The 19,671-nt window shown below is 41.6% G+C and overlaps 1 protein-coding gene and 1 long non-coding RNA gene across 2 annotated transcripts in view; one reads left to right on the plus strand and one right to left on the minus strand.

Annotated features, from left to right (window-relative positions):
• Positions 1–62: 62 nt before the first annotated feature.
• Positions 63–2,834, minus strand: LOC122875295. Its single transcript, XR_006377786.1, has 3 exons — positions 2,723–2,834; positions 2,229–2,414; positions 63–1,444 (listed from the first exon to the last, which is right to left on the minus strand). It is a non-coding gene; the product is annotated as an uncharacterized LOC122875295 (long non-coding RNA).
• Positions 2,829–19,671, plus strand: part of LOC122875286 (matrix metalloproteinase-15-like) — a 35,454-nt gene continuing 18,611 nt past the window's right edge. The window contains exons 1-6 of the mRNA XM_044194259.1: positions 2,829–3,800; positions 12,512–12,660; positions 13,170–13,292; positions 13,495–13,802; positions 17,877–18,038; positions 19,286–19,482. Coding sequence (XP_044050194.1) covers positions 3,696–3,800; positions 12,512–12,660; positions 13,170–13,292; positions 13,495–13,802; positions 17,877–18,038; positions 19,286–19,482 — 1,044 coding nt within the window. The 5' untranslated portion in view covers positions 2,829–3,695. The remainder of the gene's footprint in view (positions 3,801–12,511; positions 12,661–13,169; positions 13,293–13,494; positions 13,803–17,876; positions 18,039–19,285; positions 19,483–19,671) is intronic.

A 19,671-nucleotide genomic window follows, 5' to 3' on the forward strand; every position in this document is an offset into this window, starting at 1 on the left:
CATAATTATTTATATATTTAATATTGAACACTTTGGAGGTCCATAGCTGTCAGACCCACTGACTTGAAGAAGTGATGGTGATGATGTTTGGAGTACTGTCAGCATAAGAACCTGAATTCAAGCCACCTGTTTAATTCCAAGACAGACCCATATGTGTTTATGGACCCACCTGTAGCTGGTGATGCTGTGCATGCATTCCATGGCTGTGTGTGTGTGTGTGTGTGTGTGTGTGTTACACATTATGCTTTATCCATCAGCAAGTTTACTGGCTGGGCATGGAGCAGATGGCCTTCCTGCCAGGTGGCCAGCACAGCATAGAGACAGAATAGAATAGAACAGAACAGAATAGAATAGAACAATAATTTAGAATGGAATAAAATAGAATACAACAGAACTAAATAGAATAGAACAGAGTGCATTTTAGACACTTAGAAAATTGATCAAGTATGATACTTAACCCAATAAGTAACCCAATAAAACTGTTGTTGACTGATTGTTCTCCCTGGATGAATAATTACATTTCAATGACTTGAATTAATTTTTTTTTACAACTGGTAACACACATTTCTCAATACCGAGTTCACTTTTAAAAAACTTGCAGTCAGCACAGCAATGAATAACGTTTCATTGCTTTGATACAAGGTGCATTCGGTAACCACGTCTTTCAAATGTCATCAGTTGTTTCCTCACTCATGCACATGTTTACATACTTTTTTAAAAACTGTTAAAAGTATGTTCAAAACCTAACATAACACAAAAGTACTGTAAATTAGACTGCAATTTGCTACATTCTGCTACATCTACATCTAAAAATATGTAAAAAAAAAACAAAACAAAAAAAAACAAACAAACAAAAAAAGCACATAAACTGCAAATCGGACCATACAACAAATGCAGAAGACAGGGTTGACTAGCACTGTTGTATTTCTATATCTGTAGCTATCCTACAAATGTATATATGTATTGCATTACTGGAATTACTTTATTAATAGTTTAGTTTAGGTTAATAAAGCCTACTGAAGCATATTGCAGCATTTCTGATTTATATCTGTAACATATACTGTAAGGTAGCATAATCCATGCAGTAAAGAGGTACCATTCTTTTGATTATAATGGAATCTTTTTTTATGCCAAAAAAACAAAAAACAAATCAAAGCTACTTCACAGACAATAGTAATACATATTGCAATACCAGTTTTTACCTTTTTTAAGTTTTATTGTTGGGAGACAAATGTTGTCAATGTTTACTAACTAAGAAAACTATAAAATACTTTTCAAAAATCAGATCAGGATGCGGTCTGTTAGCGGGGTATAGCCTTGGGACTTCCCTATGTTTGGTTGGTTGATGCCAGTTGACAGTTGAGATCACTGGTGTGGGGGCAGGGGTTGAGTGATGTTAGCCTCTGGGGTTTGATCCTACCTGTGACAAACCACGACTTCTCACCTGGATGAAAAGAGACCAGTGAAGCAGAATGACTCACACACAGCCGGTGCTGATCCTCATTATGACTAACTGGAAAAACCTGGGTGATAAAACACACTATTTGTACATAAACCCTAACCCATTTTGAATTGGCAGCAAAAGTGGCTACACCTTATACAATAGGGATGGGGATTTCCAGGGTGTCAAGCTCTTAGTTTGAGCAAGTTTGCTGATCTACTGCTGCTTTAGACATGTCTCTCCACAGTCTCCATCACACAGAGAGAGAGCAAATGGCAGGGACTGCCTGAGGAACTAGGGTCATTCTCTGTTGTCCTATTAACCCATCTGCAGTGATGACAGGTGCTCCCTTCTCACCTGGGCTTGACTTGACTACCACGTTTTTTTTCTTCGAAACTAAACAGGGCTACCTTATTTCCAATACGATTTCAAAGTGACAGATTTAAATATACATATGCACTTAATGGTGTGGTTGCGTATTATTGCTTACAAATATGGAACAGACAAATTAGATGCCATCGCAAACATGAAGTGTAACCACTGCGTGTGCTGTTGTGTATTTGTTCAGGTGTGCAGGTGTGTGTGCCTGAACGGAACTTACAGTAACAACATTCCCATATTGGTTAATGAATTGTGAGTTTATGGTCAGTTTATCAAACATAATGTTGGTTTTAAATCTCATATCTTATCAGTAGCCTTATTTCCGGTTATATTCAGATGGTGCGTGTGTGTGTGTGTGTGTGTGCGTATGTGCGCGCGCGCGTGCGTCTGTGGGGTTGTCTATCACCTTGCTGTGGTGGAACTATAAAACACAGGGGGGAGGGTCATGCTTGCTGGCGTCTGCCTCGGGCTCTTTCTCTGCTCCCTCCCCACTTCCACCTCCATCCGTCCGGTGGATAAGACTAGAGCATTGTAGTGGTCAGGTCTATCAAGTCAGCCACAGAAAGACAAGATAATGCCGGAAATACGTTGCCTTCAAAATAAAAGACAAAAAGTAATCACATCTGGGAGGAAACGTTTAAAAATATATATTTTTTAATACATGCACTTATATTATCCCTTGCTGACTACGTCAAATGTTATCACATTGGCCAAATAAGCTAACTTTAATATATCTGTTGAGCTCCCACGAACATTTCAAAGTTTTTAACTGTTTAATATTTGCTGGACAATATTTGAGAAGGAAAAAACTATCTGTGTTAATTTAGCATATATCCCTCTTTACGTGTAGTCCTCATTTTCATTACAACCAGAGCCGTCAGAACAAGTCAGACTACTTACCTTTTATTTTGAAAGTCATGACAGGGACACCTCGTTCCCGCGCTGTCAAGCTTGACGCTGGCATCTCCACGTTAGGTGCCGAGACACCGCCAACAGCGGACCACTGTCCGTCCTGCTCCGGTAGGGAGACAACACAGAGCCACTGACTTAGGACATGACTGATAGCAACTAGTTAGGTACCGGCTTCCGAGAATATTTCCTCTGGGAAAGGGAAAAACTGGATATAGAGGGCAAAGAAACCGTCAAAATAACATTTTTACAACAGAGGTCGCGATCTAAAACAGCCGTGTTCGCCACCACACCGCTGGGCGCTACTGCTGACGGAATCAGTCAAGTGCGGTGAACTTTGGGCTTATCACTTGGTTGTTGTTTTATAGTTTGCAACTTTCTCAGGGTAAATTTAACTGCACTTCCTTCAGCATTAACAGGAGATGATGTTATTAACCCACTGGATTTGAACATGTCGGCAGTAAATTATTCACTAAAGCATTTCTGCGGTTGACCCGCTTTGCTGATAGAAGGCATCGCTGGAGACGTTGTGGCGCTTTTGTAAAGTGCACTTTCAAGGTTACTATTTAGGCAACGACTTTGATGTTAATTAAATGAGACGTGCGCTCTCGTGGGTAACTCCCGCAACAGATAACTGTCAACGGTGTAAAACTTAAAGGCGAGAGCTGTATGGACTAATAGGCTCACTTATGAGTGAAGACAACTCACCGACATTTATGGAGGGTCAGTTTGTTATGCGGCTCTGACTGTAAATGTGGAATGGAACTCATTTCCAGGATGCAAGTGCACTGTTGAAGACTGTTGTAGCATTCTTGCTAGGGAATAGTTTACTACAGTTTTTGTATTAGGGCTTTTACCGCATAAACTAGCAATACTGCGAGTAAAAACTCGTCAAAGACATCGTATTACACCGTCGAGACTGAACCACGACGAACGCCGACTGATATCCCTCAGCGCCCACACCATGGCCTCCTGCTTCTGGTTGCTCTGGAGACGGACCTTCCTCGCGCTGTCCGTGTGTGCGCTCGGGGCGCATGGGGTGGAGAATGACAGCACCTTCAACGCAGAGGTAAAACACAGCAGCGCTATTACTGATAACACCGACTAAGTAATGCTCCTTACTTACTGGCTGCGATGAAACCAGAAGCAGCAGAGGTTGGAGACGGGTTTATAATATGAACTAAAACAATTTTTAGCACTGCACCCTTCGAAAATGACCAAACGGCATGGTGTCAAGCAGCGTTTTGCTTCCACAAGAAACAGAGATTCACTAGTATATCAGTACAATTTGACACGTTCTTTGCTCAAGTCAAATAAATTCAAATAACTATATAACAGTGCTATTCAAATGGTATTCCTCTGGTAAGCAATATACTGTAACAATTCTTCATATAGGCCTGTAGTTTAATGGGTATTTTTGTGTGCCTCATTTTAATCAGCTGATGTTGAGGCATGGCATTTACCTGTGTAATAGCTTCAGACATGACCCAGCTAATCAGAATTGATGCAGGACTATCCAGTGCACAGCATCTGGTTTATGTTACTAATATTAATTACATTATTATTATTATAATACCCTTGACACACTCTTATTTTTTCATGTGGTTCATTTGGTTAGCAAAATACGTTGACTGGCAGGTGCACAAAAATAAAACCTTACCCTCTGCAATGACCCTGTAGCAGCAGGCATAACAGGAGTTTGTGTGAACCTAAACGCTTTTACATTGCAGTCGTTTACATTAGGAGGGTTTTAAAAATCTTCTCTCAGGACGCACTCTTTTGACCATTCACATCTATAATGTATTTTTCCCCCCTGTAGGACCTCCACCTCTTTCAGTAATTGGCTATGTTGCCGTTAAGACGTTTTGTTCTTCTGGGCAACCCCATCAAACAATTCTCAGAAACACTCGGTGGTCTCTGGACCGTTCTTTGATAATCACTGTGCTAGAATTTCGGAATCCTGTCAAACATTATACTCATGCTCGTGGACACTTGTACTGATCATCACTTTAGGAGCCATTGTTTAGGGAATTATTTGGGATCAGGCTGGTTTCTTTCAGTAATCATCACAACCCATAGCAGAATCAACATGATCCAGCTCAGTTCTCCAACAAGATATCCAGTGGGGTCTTTGCTCTTAGCCAGTTATTTTTCGTAATGTACGTAACGTCTCCTTCTCTGACCTCTTAACCATTAAGGACTGCACTTTTTTATTTTGGTGTGTCATTAGACGCCAAAGTTGGAACGTGAGCGAGCTCGTCTTGCATTCTTAGAACACCAGTCCAGCAGTTATCCAGCACACTTGTTTGTTTTGAGCTGACTTTATACCTATAAGAAGGTGATTAGTGGTGCAGCGTGTGTTGTTTGACAGAGAGAGAGAGAGACAGACTGACAGAGAGACCACCCGGTCATTAGAGGTGAACTTGCATTACCAAACTCAGTGACCAGGGGGTCAGTCAGGTTTCAACATATTCTGATGGGGTATTAACATTGCTGTGGTGTGTGTGTGTGTGTGTGTTTGCGCAGGTGTTCGCTAATGTCTCTTACTGACTCGAGATGAGGGTTTACACAATGTGTGGACTGATGAGAAATTCCTAAGCACTTGTTGCTAAATGTGTGTGTGTGTTTGTGTGTGTCAGCTGAAATAGTAGCAGTTGCATTACCCGTGTTGTCTATTTAACAATGCTCCATACAAGCGGAGGCTTGTATCTGTTAGATTTAAGTAAGCCTGCAAGTGTTACTTGAGGACTTGAAGAAGTCATGCTGTTCGCTTGCTGATGCCCTGCCCAATAATCTTTATGACAGGGGAGACCCTGCTTTTATGAAGTCACAGAGGGCCATACTGTGTCTTTGTGGCTGATGAATGCTTCTCTGGAGTCTGAGAATAACGTTTGTTTTCATTCACAAGAGCCATAATAGAGGTTATAGACACTTTTGTGTGTGAACACAAAATAGGCTGGAATTTCAGTGGTGAGGAGGCGGTAAAGCACATACTGTATATTCTGCTGTCTAAAATAAAGGACGGGTAAAGGAGGACTTGATCAACATATAAAATTACACAACATGTAAAAATGATACCTTGTTTCTCCGCTGTTTATTGACAAACTGAAATACATCATCTCGAGCTTAATCTGATCCTCGCTCTTCAGGTGCAGTTCAATCCATGTGTTTAGCGGTTCATCTCAGACCTCAACTCCTACTCTGTCTGGACAAAAAGCATGAAGTGGGAGGGTAGAAGAATGAAGCAAAAGAGAGGGATTGGGAGTGTGTCAAGAAAAAAAGAGAAATTCAGATTGAAAAAGGGAAACGGCCAAGAGAACTCTGTTGTGGGGTTGTTTATGAAAGTGGGAAAGAGAGACAAAGATGGAGAGAGAAAGTTGATGGTAGCGGTCAGTCTCAGCTGTGCAGCATGTGATGGCTGAATGTGACAGCTGTTCTCTAACTGGGACACACACATACCCACACACACTGTGCACAGGCATGCTGGGCCTGGGACTCCAAGGCATCTTTGGAAGTACAATGGACCCTCTTGTCTGAAGAGAGAGAGCTGTGAGAGAAAACTTGTGAATAGAAGAGAAAGAGGATGAGAGAGCACAAAAAGAAACATGAACATGATAAGCCAGGCTGTAGAAAATGAAAAAAGGGTGTAACAGCACATTTAGTTAAAGCAGTAGCGAGGAGAGGGGTAATCAGTGACTTATTGCAGCACATAACTAGACAACTTCCTCAATCCGTATCCTTCTTGTATCCGTGTAATCTGCAGCGTGCTGTCTTCACATTCCAACCGCCCCCCCCCCCTGCTCCCCCTGTGATTGGCTATCGCCATGTCCACAAAGACTCACGTTGCTACAGTGATGGGACGCTGCGGGGGAATGCCATAAGATGGGAACTATCTCTGAGCATGCATTAGGGTGATTGTTCATTTATTTATATGTGTTTGGGTATTTCCTTCATTTTTCAAAAGCGTGTGTGTTTTTGTGTCCTTGCATGCTTTATGCCTGTCCATATTTGTGGATTATTGTCTTGCATGTCTGTTTGCCTCTCTAACTCCACGTGTGCTTCATGAGATCTTCAAATTGAACAAATTAAATTCCTCTTCCTCCTGCCTGTCTGTGTCTCCTTCTTTCTCACTACTCCATGTACTTATCCATCGTCTTGGTAGGACTTTGGGGGTAAGAGATGGCAGCAGACCAAGCCTTGGAATAAAAGCTCTGTTAGTATCTTGGCTGACATTGTGGTGGACACTCACACACACACACACACACACACACACACACTCTTGGCAGGTTTTACAACTCCTTGTATATTGCTGGGTCTGGTTTTGGCAGGTAAGCTCAAGGACTCTTTGAAAGACCATTTAATAGACGAGGCCTAGCGTACATGCGCACCCACACACACACACACAAGCACTCCCCTATTCCTCCTGTTGTCTAAGACTTGTTTTGTACTGAGACCAGCTGATGAGAGAAGGTGAGACTGAAGTACTTTACTGTTTTAGACGATGGAGGTGAGGGGCAGCAGGGTTTCATGTGCCGCCATACATCTTCCCAACAGCACTGCAGCTCTGCCCTTGTATCCGACTGCAGCCTTTTGTAAATATTTGCTGGGAAGGGACAGAGAAAGAGTGTGTAGAGACAACATCAGATGCCTGGATATATACAAAGACATACACCACAAACACACAAACATCAACAGACATGAAGGCATTTCCCTTTTTCCTCAAGTGCTATCATTGTAGCAATGACAACACGCGGAGATGCTGATCACAGAGGAGCGGGGAGGAAGTGGCTGGAATGTGAAAAGATGCATGTTGGAGATTACACAGGACAATAACATGGGTTTTTCTTGAAATTACTTTTATTGCAATTCTATTGGAATTGCAGTTTTGCTCCACTGTTTCTCCCACAGTGTCTGTTCTGGTTAGGATGACCGTTAGTGGGTACATTACAGCAAGCGCTTTGTTTTTATCTTCAGGCAGCATGAAATATGAACAGCATTAGCTGACATGAAACGACAATCAATACTGCTCATTACTAATAAGCTTTTGAAAGATTTTCTGCCTTTTGTGGACATGTTTTTTGTCATTTAGGAAATTCAGTTATTTTCTTCAACCCATCTTGTGGAATCTAAGCTAACATAATTAGCATTTTGCTTAACCCCCCCCACCCCCCGACTGTTCGACTGTTGAATGCACATGCAGCTCTTGTGATGAAATCAAACTCTTTGGTAAGGTGCTCTTTGAATATCTGAACAACTGAACAGTTGGCCATTTACCAAAACCCTCCCCCAAACAGCGATGGTCCAGTCATAGCTTACCATCTGAACTGTGTTGTTGGTGGTGTTTTCTTATTTATTGTGTAACAGTGAAAACATCTATGCTGCAATTATTTGAGATGAAAAGAGTGTTTTGTGAACCCTGCCACCTCCCTCGCCTTGCCTGTGTTTGTGTGTGTGAGAGAGAGAGAGACAAAGAGAAAGAGAGAGAGAGATTTAGATAGCGTTTCAGGAAGTGCATGTTTGTGTTTGAGTGTGTGTGTGTGTGTGTGTGTGTGTGTGTGTTTGTGTGTGTGTAATTGTGTTTCAGCCTGTTTGAAGCTTCCTTATCCAAAGGCAGAGGTGGGTCAGGGTCACGTCCAGTTCAGGCTTCTCCTGCTCCTACTCACTCACACATACTCAATGAGCTGATACAACCAGTACACCCACTGCCAGAAAGAGAGAGATAAAGATGAGACACACAGAGAGAATGATGGGACAATAATGTTCGGAGTTCTTTTTACAGCTCTACACCTACAAAAGAACATAATAGAGGTGTAAATAACAGGCAATTAAGATAAGATTTTATTGATCCCCGGGGGGAAAATAGGTGTTACAGCAGCACAAGAAACAGGCCACATACGAAAAGGATAGCAAGCATAGTAATAAAAAATATTAATAATATAATAATAATTATATAAGTAATATATATAGTAGTATATATAATGAGGTATCTGTGCAAAACTGACTCCCAACATTGAGCAGTTCCTCTTACTGCTGAGAAAGGTAACAAAGTGGTAAAATATAACATAATATATCATAATATAATAGGTATACAATAATAACTACAGGATAATAGAATATACAGTAATAAATATCAGAATGTATGATATATAAAATGTGACATTATAACAGATCTGTAGTAGTAATAAAGTGTATAGTTTTATAGTTCTACATTGTATATAATAACAATAATAATAATAATAATATCCAGTCATGCCTGTCATAAAGTGCATGTGAACACTGTTTACACTGTTTAGTTTTGCTGTTTGAGCTTCAAGTTGTTGTTGTCGCATCAGACAAAGTTTGTTATCAGACCTCTGTACTCCTTATTGTTGTTTTTGCTGATGCATCCAACAATGGAGGAGTCATTGGAGAACTTGGGGATGGCAGGTTCCTGAGTTGTTGAGGTAGTTTGAGGTTACAGTGTGAAGAAGAATGGTGCCAGTACACTTCCTTGGGTTGCACCGGTGCTGCTCATCACCACCTAGAGAAGCTGCCATCCAAGCAGACATACTGCGGTTGGCCAGTGAATTAGTCCTTCATCCAGGATACGGTGTCAGGGTGCAGTTGTATTGCCAAGAGCATTTCACCTAGCTGGCTGGGGTGGATGGTGTTGAAAACACTGGAGAAGTCAAAGAACAGGACATCCTCCACTCCACTGCGTGCTTGGTATTCAAACTGCAGAGGGTCCAGGAAGTCAGTTAACATGGTCCTCAGGTGCTGGAGAACCAGCCTCTCAAATGTCTTCATGACATATGATGTTAGTCCCACAGGTCTGCAATCATTGAAAGTACTGGGACACCTTTCTTCAGCACTGGGACAATGCAGGTGGTCTTCTATATCCTGGGTGCCTTCTTCTTCTCCTGCAAACTGCCCAGCACATCACATGAGTACCCTGGGGTTGATCTCATCTGGCCCGCTTGCTTTGTTTGTCCTGAGCCTGAAGAGCTCCCTCCTCAATTGGTGTGTGGTGATGGCTGGGCTGGGAGGGGGGTTGATAGGATGTTAACCAGTGGGGGTGATGGTTGAGGTGATGTGTGATCCATTGTTGGGGACATGATGCTCAGGGGAGACGTAGGGAGGGGGTCTGGGACCCCTGGACTGTCCCCTGGAGCATGAGGCATGCTTGAGGTGGGGGAGGTAAGGATGGTGGCGTTGGTATCCAGGGTTTGTTTTTTGGGAAGGGGCCTTTTTAGTTAGTACAACACTATATTTAAAAAAGTGTATGTAGTCTGTAATGCAGTGGGAGAGACTCTCAATGTCCTCATCATGGTCCTCCAGGATAAGGTCCCAGTCTGTGACATGGAAACACTCCTACAGGGCCTCCACAGCGTCCTTAGACCAAACCTCTACAGTTCTTGTTGTGGCCATCTGTTGCCTCACAACAGACTTGTAAGTGGACGTCAGGTGAACTACTGTAGGTTTCACCTAATTGATTCACCTGATTCACCTATTGGGGAAGACGTGAACTCACCACATAGCGGCGTGTCTTTACAAGTGTGTTTGGAGATGTGACACAGACGAAACAGGTTTTGAAGGTTTGATCCTCAGGCCAAGCGCTCCAAAACCTGAGGGCTCAAACGCTTGAGATTTTTACCCTAGACCTCCTGATGGCCAATGGATAGACTATAAAGACATGAGGTTTCAGGTGCAGAATAACGCACCTAAAGTAAAGAATTTTGCCTCACTGCACTGTACCTTTGAGTTACTTGTGTTTTTACTACAAATGTTTGAATTAGAAGAAATGTTCTGCATTGACTTCATTCAATTTTAACAATATATTTTTATAAATATGTTTATTAACTTTAAGAGAAAGCAACCACAACGAGCTTAACAAAACTTGTTCCCCTGCTTTTACTTTTAACATTTGATAGGATTTTATTTTAGTGCATTTTTTGGCATATGAGCTTACTGTACGACTTACTGTTGTGCAGGATTTCCTGCAGAGTTTTACTGCTGTCAGAAGAGCTTAATACACTTTTATGATATAAAACCTTAACCTTCAGGGAAAAAGAGATGAGGTACTACTTCAACAAAGGCCATGGGTGACAGTAGTCATCTACTACCTTAATTGATCACAAAGGATGAGATGCCATCAGGATCTGTCAGACTCAGCTCAGCAATTGACAGTGATTGATCGTTCGAGCATTATGCGTTCACTTCATGATAATTAATCGCAGCAGCACTGTAAGGACTGGTCTAATGGTGGAAGAAGGACACATGCAGACAAATTATTGTTTTTCTCCAGCTGGTAATGTTGGAGGCAAAGAACTAGGGTTGAAGTTACATTGAGGTTTGATATCACCATCTGGGCTGGTATTTTTAATGTCAGTAGCTCATTACTGACATTGATAATATCAGTGGGGGATTTCAAAGAGGAGCACAGGCACCATTGCCATTTGACCTTTTTATTACATCCAGTCATATTGTAGTTGTGTGGACAGAGCAGGACACTCACGCAGAGGGTTAACAGAGTAAATCAAGGAAGGTCCGGGAGACCCTTTTGAATTTGTTTTCCTTGGACTGTGGGGACATTTTAGGACACACATACTGCAAATAAACCCTTTGTCTGGGTGGGGGGTTACCACCTCCACTAACCAATTTGGTGGGCAGTACATGTATGTGACCAGAGCACTTATATAGTTATATAGTATAGTAGTGAGAGAGAAAGACTGAAAGAGTTGAGTTTGTTTTTGTGGCTTTAAAGGAGTGGGTAAGTAAATACAGATTATCAAGTAGTATTTTGCATTGTGAAAGATGGGCGTAAACTTGAGACCTGCACTCACATACACCCACACAGCTACATGCATGAGCATACATGCACACTCAGACGCACACCCTTATACATTCCCTGCACCACCATGGGGAGTGTGTCCATGTGTAGGCGTATCTAGTCTCACAGACTACCCAGTATGCAAGTGCTTGCCTGTGAGTGTGTGCATGCATGTGATATTAGGTTTCTACATAACAGGTGGGATAGACTTTGCGTCATCTGTGATTGGGTCAAGTATCACGTTTTCTCCCTGAAGTGTGTCATTAACCCCCACCCCATCCCTCCCAGTTACATACTCCAGTGTTCTCATTCAGGCCTGGAACTGATGTCCTCCCTGCCTTCTCCTTTTTATATACAAAACATTAAATGCAACTCAATGCACAATAGAATACATTGTACAAAGAATACAAAGCAATGGTGCATTATAATATCACATTTTACTTTTCTTAAAAAACAAAAAACTGCCCTACAACAACACATGCCACATTCCTCGCATTCAAGATCAAATAACAAATGTGAGTAATTTTTCCACAGAGACTGAGTACCAATGCAAATCTGTCATGTCATCGTGTTACAGAAGCTGAAGCTGAGCACTACAGTTCGTTGCTCTCAGTTGTAAATACGACAAATTGCCCATATGCTCATAAAACAGCTGTTGCTGTTTCCATAATTTCTATTTCCTTTTTCTTGTCATAATTCACCTCTTGATTATATAAAAAGTCTCTTGTTTCTGAGATTTTATCATGTCTGTGTAGAGTAAGCTGTTGAGGGTTAAAGGGAACAAAAATCAAAAATCTGTATATACAGTATATATTCTGTCTTAGGGTAAATAGTTTGACGTTGCGGTCAACTTCAGTAATGTAAACCTAATGAGCTCTGATTCAAGTGAGAGGGCGTCACATTATACGAATAGATGATACTTCTTTATTTGTAACAGCTTCCTTTATGTTTTTTTTCCTGTGTGCCTCCAGTCATGGCTCAGGATGTACGGTTACCTGCCCCAGGCCAGCAGACAGATGTCAACCATGCGTTCAGCTCAGATCCTGTCCAATGCCATCAGCGACATGCAGCGGTTCTACAGCCTGGAGGTCACTGGACAGATGGACCCTCAAACCATCAGGTCAGCAGGGCTAACTATCATGTTTTTGTACATTTAGACTAACACACACTCTTAAAAAAGATATGGACCAGCCCCCAAAACACTGTCCTGCAACCCATTTGGGGTCCCAAACTTTAGTTAAGTTTTTCAAAGCCCCTGGAAAGTTTTTAAAAGGATGACTTGGCCTAGAATTTGGAAATATCAACTTTCAACCAGGACAGGATTAGCTGGTCAAATACTCAGGGGTATAAAAAAATGGGTAATGTTTTCCCTTCCTCAGTAACTGCCTTTGAGCAAGGCGCACATTCTCCTCAGTTACTTGAGAGGAACTGCTCAGTAGCCTGGCTGCAGTAGGCAGCTCACAGGTACACTTTTAAATTAAGCAACAAAAAAGTACACAGACATCAAGAGGAGAAAGTAGGGGTTTTAACGTCATTCTCTTCTTCATCTCTTCTCTTGGGTGCTCCTTCCTTTCAACACACACACACACACATCTCTGGCTTGCTGCTGACTTCTTTCAACTCCTTCAGTGCCATGAGGAGACCCCGTTGCGGTGTGCCTGACAAGTTTGGAGGCCAGATCAAAACCAACGTGCGGCGGAAACGCTATGCCCTCACCGGACATAAATGGAACAAGAACCACCTTACTTACAGGTAACAAAAAAGACATTCTGTTTGTAAAGAAAATCTAACCTGCCACAAATGCACAGTACATCTACAAAGTCTTTCTTTGTTGGCTACTGTAAAACATTATGTTGCTTATTAATCCTCAAAGGAATATGTTTTTCTTGAAACTCATAGGGGACACAAGCCTTTGTCAGATTTTTTTTCCCTCTTCCCCTCTTTGTTCCCATAGTATCCAGAACTACACTCCCAAGATTGGAGAGTATAACTCATACGAAGCCATCCGGCAGGCGTTTAAAGTCTGGGAGGGGGTGACCCCATTGACCTTTGATGAAATCCCCTACCAGGAGATCAAATATGGACGCCGCAAGGAGCCCGACATCATGATCTTCTTTGCTTCAGGTTTTCATGGAGACAGCTCTCCTTTTGATGGTGAGGGAGGCTTCCTAGCTCATGCCTACTTCCCTGGACCTGGAATGGGTGGGGACACACACTTTGACTCGGATGAACCATGGACAATAGGAAACCAGAACGTGCAAGGTAAATGGTTCCTCTTAGTATAATTTGTAATGTCTATTTTATTATGGATTTTAGGGACAGTGGAAATTTCACTTAGCGACAACCAAATGCTATAGAGAAAAATAATTAGAAAGCATAAAAACAACTGGAAAAGAAAACGGTGTTCCAAGAATACTAATCTACAACGAACACCTTTCTAGGACTTTAAAAAGAAACACAGTCTTATGTGTCTTTGGTTGGGTGGATGTTTTGCTGCACAGGTTGAGTTGGTGTATAGTATGTTTGCGTTTATGTGTGTGCAGCCACACAGGCAGCTTGCTGAGTTATGAAGCCTTTTCTAGAGGGCTTGGATGATGCAAGGGTGTCATTGCTTAACTTTCAGGTAGAAATGGAGAATTGAGGGGTTATTAGATCCTTGATAATTTCTGTGAGTGTTCAGCTCATGCGCAGATTGCAGCACTAAAGTCATGTCATGTTGTGTAGGTTGTAATGGATCTATATAATAGATAGCAAGCAGCTGTCCCCATCACTTTCCTCCATACCTAACTACAGTTGGCATGGCTCAGCTAGCTACATCATCTCTTTTGTCAGGCTCCGCTACTCCATTTCCCTCTGTAAAAGTTCAAAGTCGACACTTGGTGACATCACACAATCTTTGCCCCAGCTGCACCTCTTCACAGCTCTCAAATTTACCCCCAATTATGTTGCTAAGAACTTGTACTGACATACACTAATCCATGAGCTCTGTGATCCATGCACCATAGTCTGTACAAGCTGCACTAGGCACACACACACACACACACACACACGCAAGATATTTTTTCTTCTCTGCTTTTGAGGACTTCCGTTTGCTGAACGCATTTCTTAAACCTAACCTCATCCCTCAATCCTTCATGCTTCACCTTTGCACTTTCCTCAAGATGAACCCTAAACCCAATTACAACTCTTAACACCAGTGTCTAGCACTAAACTAATCATATGCAAAAGTGAGGATTAAGGAATCTTTAAGAAGTCTTCAGAGTTCCTCTACCTGCTGTGCACCCATTAACCTTGCTGACTGGAGAGGGATTTTTTCGCGACAATGGACTTTCCTGCCTGGTAGGGGTGAGCGAGTACACCATTATCTGTATCTGTTCAACCAACCAAATGATCAATATGATATTGATCATTTGGTTATGATCAATATTATGAGTACAAACTCATAATGGGCGGGGCTGAAACCAGATGTGGGTGGTGCTTAAATTGGAAGTGGGTGGGGCTAGCCAAACATCGTTTATTTAAGCCTGAAATTGATATGGGTTGATCAGTAGTTACTATAATTATTAGAAAAATATTTAAAGAACAGCCTCAGAATTGAGCTTTCAGAGCAATGTTTTTGATCACACGAGTAAGAGAGTTATTTACTGAACAAGTTTAAAAAAAATAAAAAAATAAAAGTTGCTATATTTACGAGTACAGATATTGACACATTTTACTCTGATGATACTCGTACATTATCTGTACCGAATACTCGCGTTTCAGCCGAGTACTCGCTCAACCCTACCGGTTATCTACATACACACAGCACACACAGACAGCTAAACTTTGTGTGTGTGCATGTACGACCATGTGTATGTGTGTCCATATCTGTGTGATCAGCTGTGTGTGGGATGTGTCGCAGGACAGATCACAGGGAGGGTGGAATGCCACAGTAAGTGGGTGTGTGTTCCACTCGGGGAGATCTGTAGACTGGTCCCTTTGTTGCACCATGCAACTTACACAGCTTAAAAGCAAAGTACAAACAAATTACAATCTTGTCTGACTTTAGGTAGACACATGTCCAATTAGTTGAACTTTTCACAGATGTAGTCTTCATTTAACGCATTTTTGCTGCCTTCCAATTGCAGAATTGCTGAAACGTAGCCCCTACCCTTTGTGCAATACAATAAAGAGTATAATTTTTCTGTTATACAGCATTCCGAGCTGACACAACAACAATTTTGCTTAATTCATTTCATTGTTTAAGTCACTTATCAAGCAAAAATGCCAAACATTCTGTGGTTTTAGCTTCTCAAATATAAAGATTTGCTGCTTTTTTTTAATATCATTGTAAATTAAATATCTTTAGGTTTTACACCGAACAAAACAAACTATTTTCAAATATCACCTTGGGCTCTAGAAAAAATGTGACAGGCACTTTTTTCTGACATTTTATAGAATAAATTACTAATCGATGAATCGGAAAATAATGCCACCCTAATAGCATATTGAAATATTGTCTTTTTATTTTGGTACTGATGCAGAATAGGGATATTATAGGGGCATTCCTCCAGAACTACCAGTATTCAAGAAGTGAGAATTGAAGAGCCATGTTCAAGCCTCAGTTAGCATCTGCCCTGTTGAAGTGTCCTTGAGCATGAAGCAGAATCAGCTCTGATCTTTGACCTTCTTTTGGATGGGGTCAAGCAAAAACAGGCAAAAAATCTATGTGACGGCAGTTGAAAAGCACAAATCAATTTCTTTCCCTTTCCTTGACCTCAGTTTAATTTGTCAGTGAAAACCAATTCTATTGGGCTAAAAAGTTTTGGGATAAACCTTGGGACGCACTATGTGATTAATCAGCCTTTTTGGCACAGATGCTCTAACAAAAACAGCTTTTAGCTTGATCCAAATAACTTTCTGACATGCACACTCAAACACACTTTACACAGATGAAACGCTGTAGGCCAATAGCTGTAAAAGGACAGAAACTTTTGTGGTTCTTTGGGGTCTAATGATGAGACTAATGTGAGTAAGTTGCTGGCAAAATGCAGAGCAAACTTGGAGAGTGCATTTTGGTTGTCAGGGTGCTGCTTTAGTGTGTGTTTTCTTCCCTGGGAGTCCCCTTCACTGCTGATGAATGAGGTGAGAGACGTAAACAAGTGAACAAAGCTTCAGACACTTGAAATAGGACTTGAATGACAAAATATGCGTGTATGCGTGTGTGTGTGGGCAGGGTAGTTAAAATTAGTAATGCATTGGTATTGGAACTTCTAACTTCACCAAGACTTTTGAAGTTTACTCTTGCTTTTCTCTGTCGAACTGAATGGTTGTCACAGTTACCTCACAAAGGCCTCTTTATCTGCTCTCAGTGCTCTCTCTCTCATCATCCTCAGCTATCTCTAGCACTCTAGTCTTACCCTCTGCTGTTTTCTCTCCTTGAGTGTTAGCTGCAGCTTAGTATGCCATGAGGACATTCATGTGACTCTGAAATTATAGACTGTAGGGGAGATGAACTGAGTGTATCCTTGTGTGTGTGTGTGTGTGTGTGTGTGTGTGTGTGTGTGTGTGCTTTGCGAAGAGGAAATGAGGAGATGCACAAGGAGAGGCATCCAGAGCATCTCCCCTTCCCCTTCCCTTGCATGCACAACAGTGACATCACCAAGTCCCAATCCCCCAACAGCATGATGTCACTGGCTCAGATCTGGCCAATCAGCATGGGCCATCAGGCCAGACAAAATGGCTACCAAGTTCAAAGTTCACAAAAGCAGGGTCGGGCAACAAAGAGGTATTGACTGAGGGGAAGTACCCAAATGTGTGCTGGCTTCACTTCAGAGACGAATTTATAGGAATATGTTGGTCAATTCTAAGCCAGGTTTTCTTTGGTTTTAGAAAATCTGTAAGAAGTCTTTTGTGTAGAGAGGAAGTTGATGCAGTGGTCAGTGTGTCAAAGCTGTGTTGTGGCCTTGTCAGCAGTGGACAGAATCCCTTGATTGGTTAGAAATGTATGCAGATTCATATCTGCAGTCATTAGCGTGCCTGTGTGTGATTTTTCTGTCAGATCTGTGGAGATTTTTATTGACATCATAACTTGGAGAGAACAAGCCATTCTTATACATTGACTGCATGGATTTATTAGGACTTCTTTGCCCTCTGTGGCTTGCAGTGTATGCAGTCCTTGTGTGTTTTTCATAAGAAACATGTATGAATGCAGTGGGACCCGTGTATTCTCTCTTTCTCCTCCTGTACAACGACAAACAATCCCTTTCTAGAGATGAAGTGTAAAAAATTAAGTGCATATTGTCTAACTTTCCTCCCTCCCATAACTTGTCTCTTTGCTTCATTATATCCATTCAGGTAATGACCTCTTCCTGGTGGCAGTCCACGAGCTGGGCCATGCCCTGGGTTTAGAGCACTCCAACAATCCCCTGGCCATCATGGCTCCCTTTTACCAATGGATGGAGACTGAGAACTTCCAGTTGCCTGAGGATGACCGGCGAGGCATACAACAGATCTATGGTAGGATGTTTTTTTGGATTGACTCTCCCGGTGTCCAGTGTATAATCCTTACAGTGTGTTAAATTATTGATTCATTTTTAATGCATTTTTTCCATTAACAAAATGACCACTCTGTCAAAGAATACCATTTTCTTTTGATTTTTATCCTAAAACCCAATCCCAATAGGTTGCCTGAATTGATTTGGAAATCCATGTTACACCTTTTAAGTTTATCGATTAGCATATTAGAAATATTGAAGGAATAGCATCACATCTTGGGAAATGTCTTTTTTGCTGAGAGTAGATGAGAAGATCAATACCACTCTCATATCCATCTGTTAAATATGAAGCTACAACTGGGAGATTGCTATCTTAGCTTAGCATAAACACTTGAAGCAGGGGGAAACAGCGCGACTGGCTTCTAAAGCTCACTAATTAACACAATATATTTCATTTGTTTAATCCGTACCAAAAAAAGTGTAAAACGTTTTGGTTTACGGGTGGTTATGTGCCGGACTAGTTCTTGGCTGGGAGCAGTAACTTGAAATTGTACCATCACTTTGGGGTTGCCAGACAACCAGAGGAGACTCATAGATATAACATTGAGTTTTAGAGTTGCTTCCAGGCAGATTTGAATATCTTTGAATAGAGCCACGCTTTCTGTTTTGTCATATTTCCACTCTTTATGCTAAGCTAAGCTGACCGTCTCCTTGCTGTATCTGGCTGTATTTAACATACTGTATATGAGAGTGGTATCAATCTTCTCATCTAACTTTCGCAAGAAGACGAATAAGCATATTTCCAGAAATGTTCTATTCCATTCAGATTTTTCAAATTTTCTATCCTCAAGATAAACAGTTTTGACTATTAACTTTGATACTAACCACGCCTTAAGTTTATACCTATCATCTGGACACTGTTTTCAGAATCAAGACGTTTCGGCTCCCATCCGGAAGTCATTCTCAATTGTGAAAATGGTCTGAAAATGACTTCCGGATGGGAGCGAAACGTCTTGATTCTGTAAACAGTGTCCAGATCACTACGACTGAAACCTTTTCTACGATGGAACACTCCTGGACGATTGAGGGACTACACCGTCTATTTAAAATTTAATTAATGGAATTTTTTTCATTCATTTGAATTAGGCAGTTTTACGCTATATGCTTTAGTGTGGACTTCTCTCTTTCTTCCGTCAGCCTGTTCCATATTTTGTCATCATGCATAATGGTAAAATAGATTTAACCCACTCTGTTCGTTTCTCCCTGAAGGTCAACCAGACAGTGGCCCCACCCAGGCCCTGCCCACTGTGACACCCCGTCGCCCGGAGCCCAGGCCACCTCAGACACCTCCTCGGCATCCTGACCGCCCCAGGACCACTGAAAGACCAGATCACTATGGACCCAATATCTGTGAAGGGAACTTTGACACGGTCGCTATGCTCCGAGGAGAGATGTTTGTTTTCAAGGTAAATGGTTTGAGGATCTGGATATAGGGGTGTTTTTAACTTTAGCCACAGCCTGCTAGCTTGATTTAAGTTATGAGCATAAAACATTAGAAGAGATATGTTTACCTTCACAATGGTTTATTATATGTCCTTGCTTGAAAATTCAGTTGGCTTCCAGCAGAGGAGCTGTCCTGACAAGTTAACTGTGTC

This window comes from Siniperca chuatsi, linkage group LG1 (genome assembly GCF_020085105.1).
Source record: "Siniperca chuatsi isolate FFG_IHB_CAS linkage group LG1, ASM2008510v1, whole genome shotgun sequence".
Classification (NCBI taxonomy): domain Eukaryota; kingdom Metazoa; phylum Chordata; class Actinopteri; order Centrarchiformes; family Sinipercidae; genus Siniperca; species Siniperca chuatsi.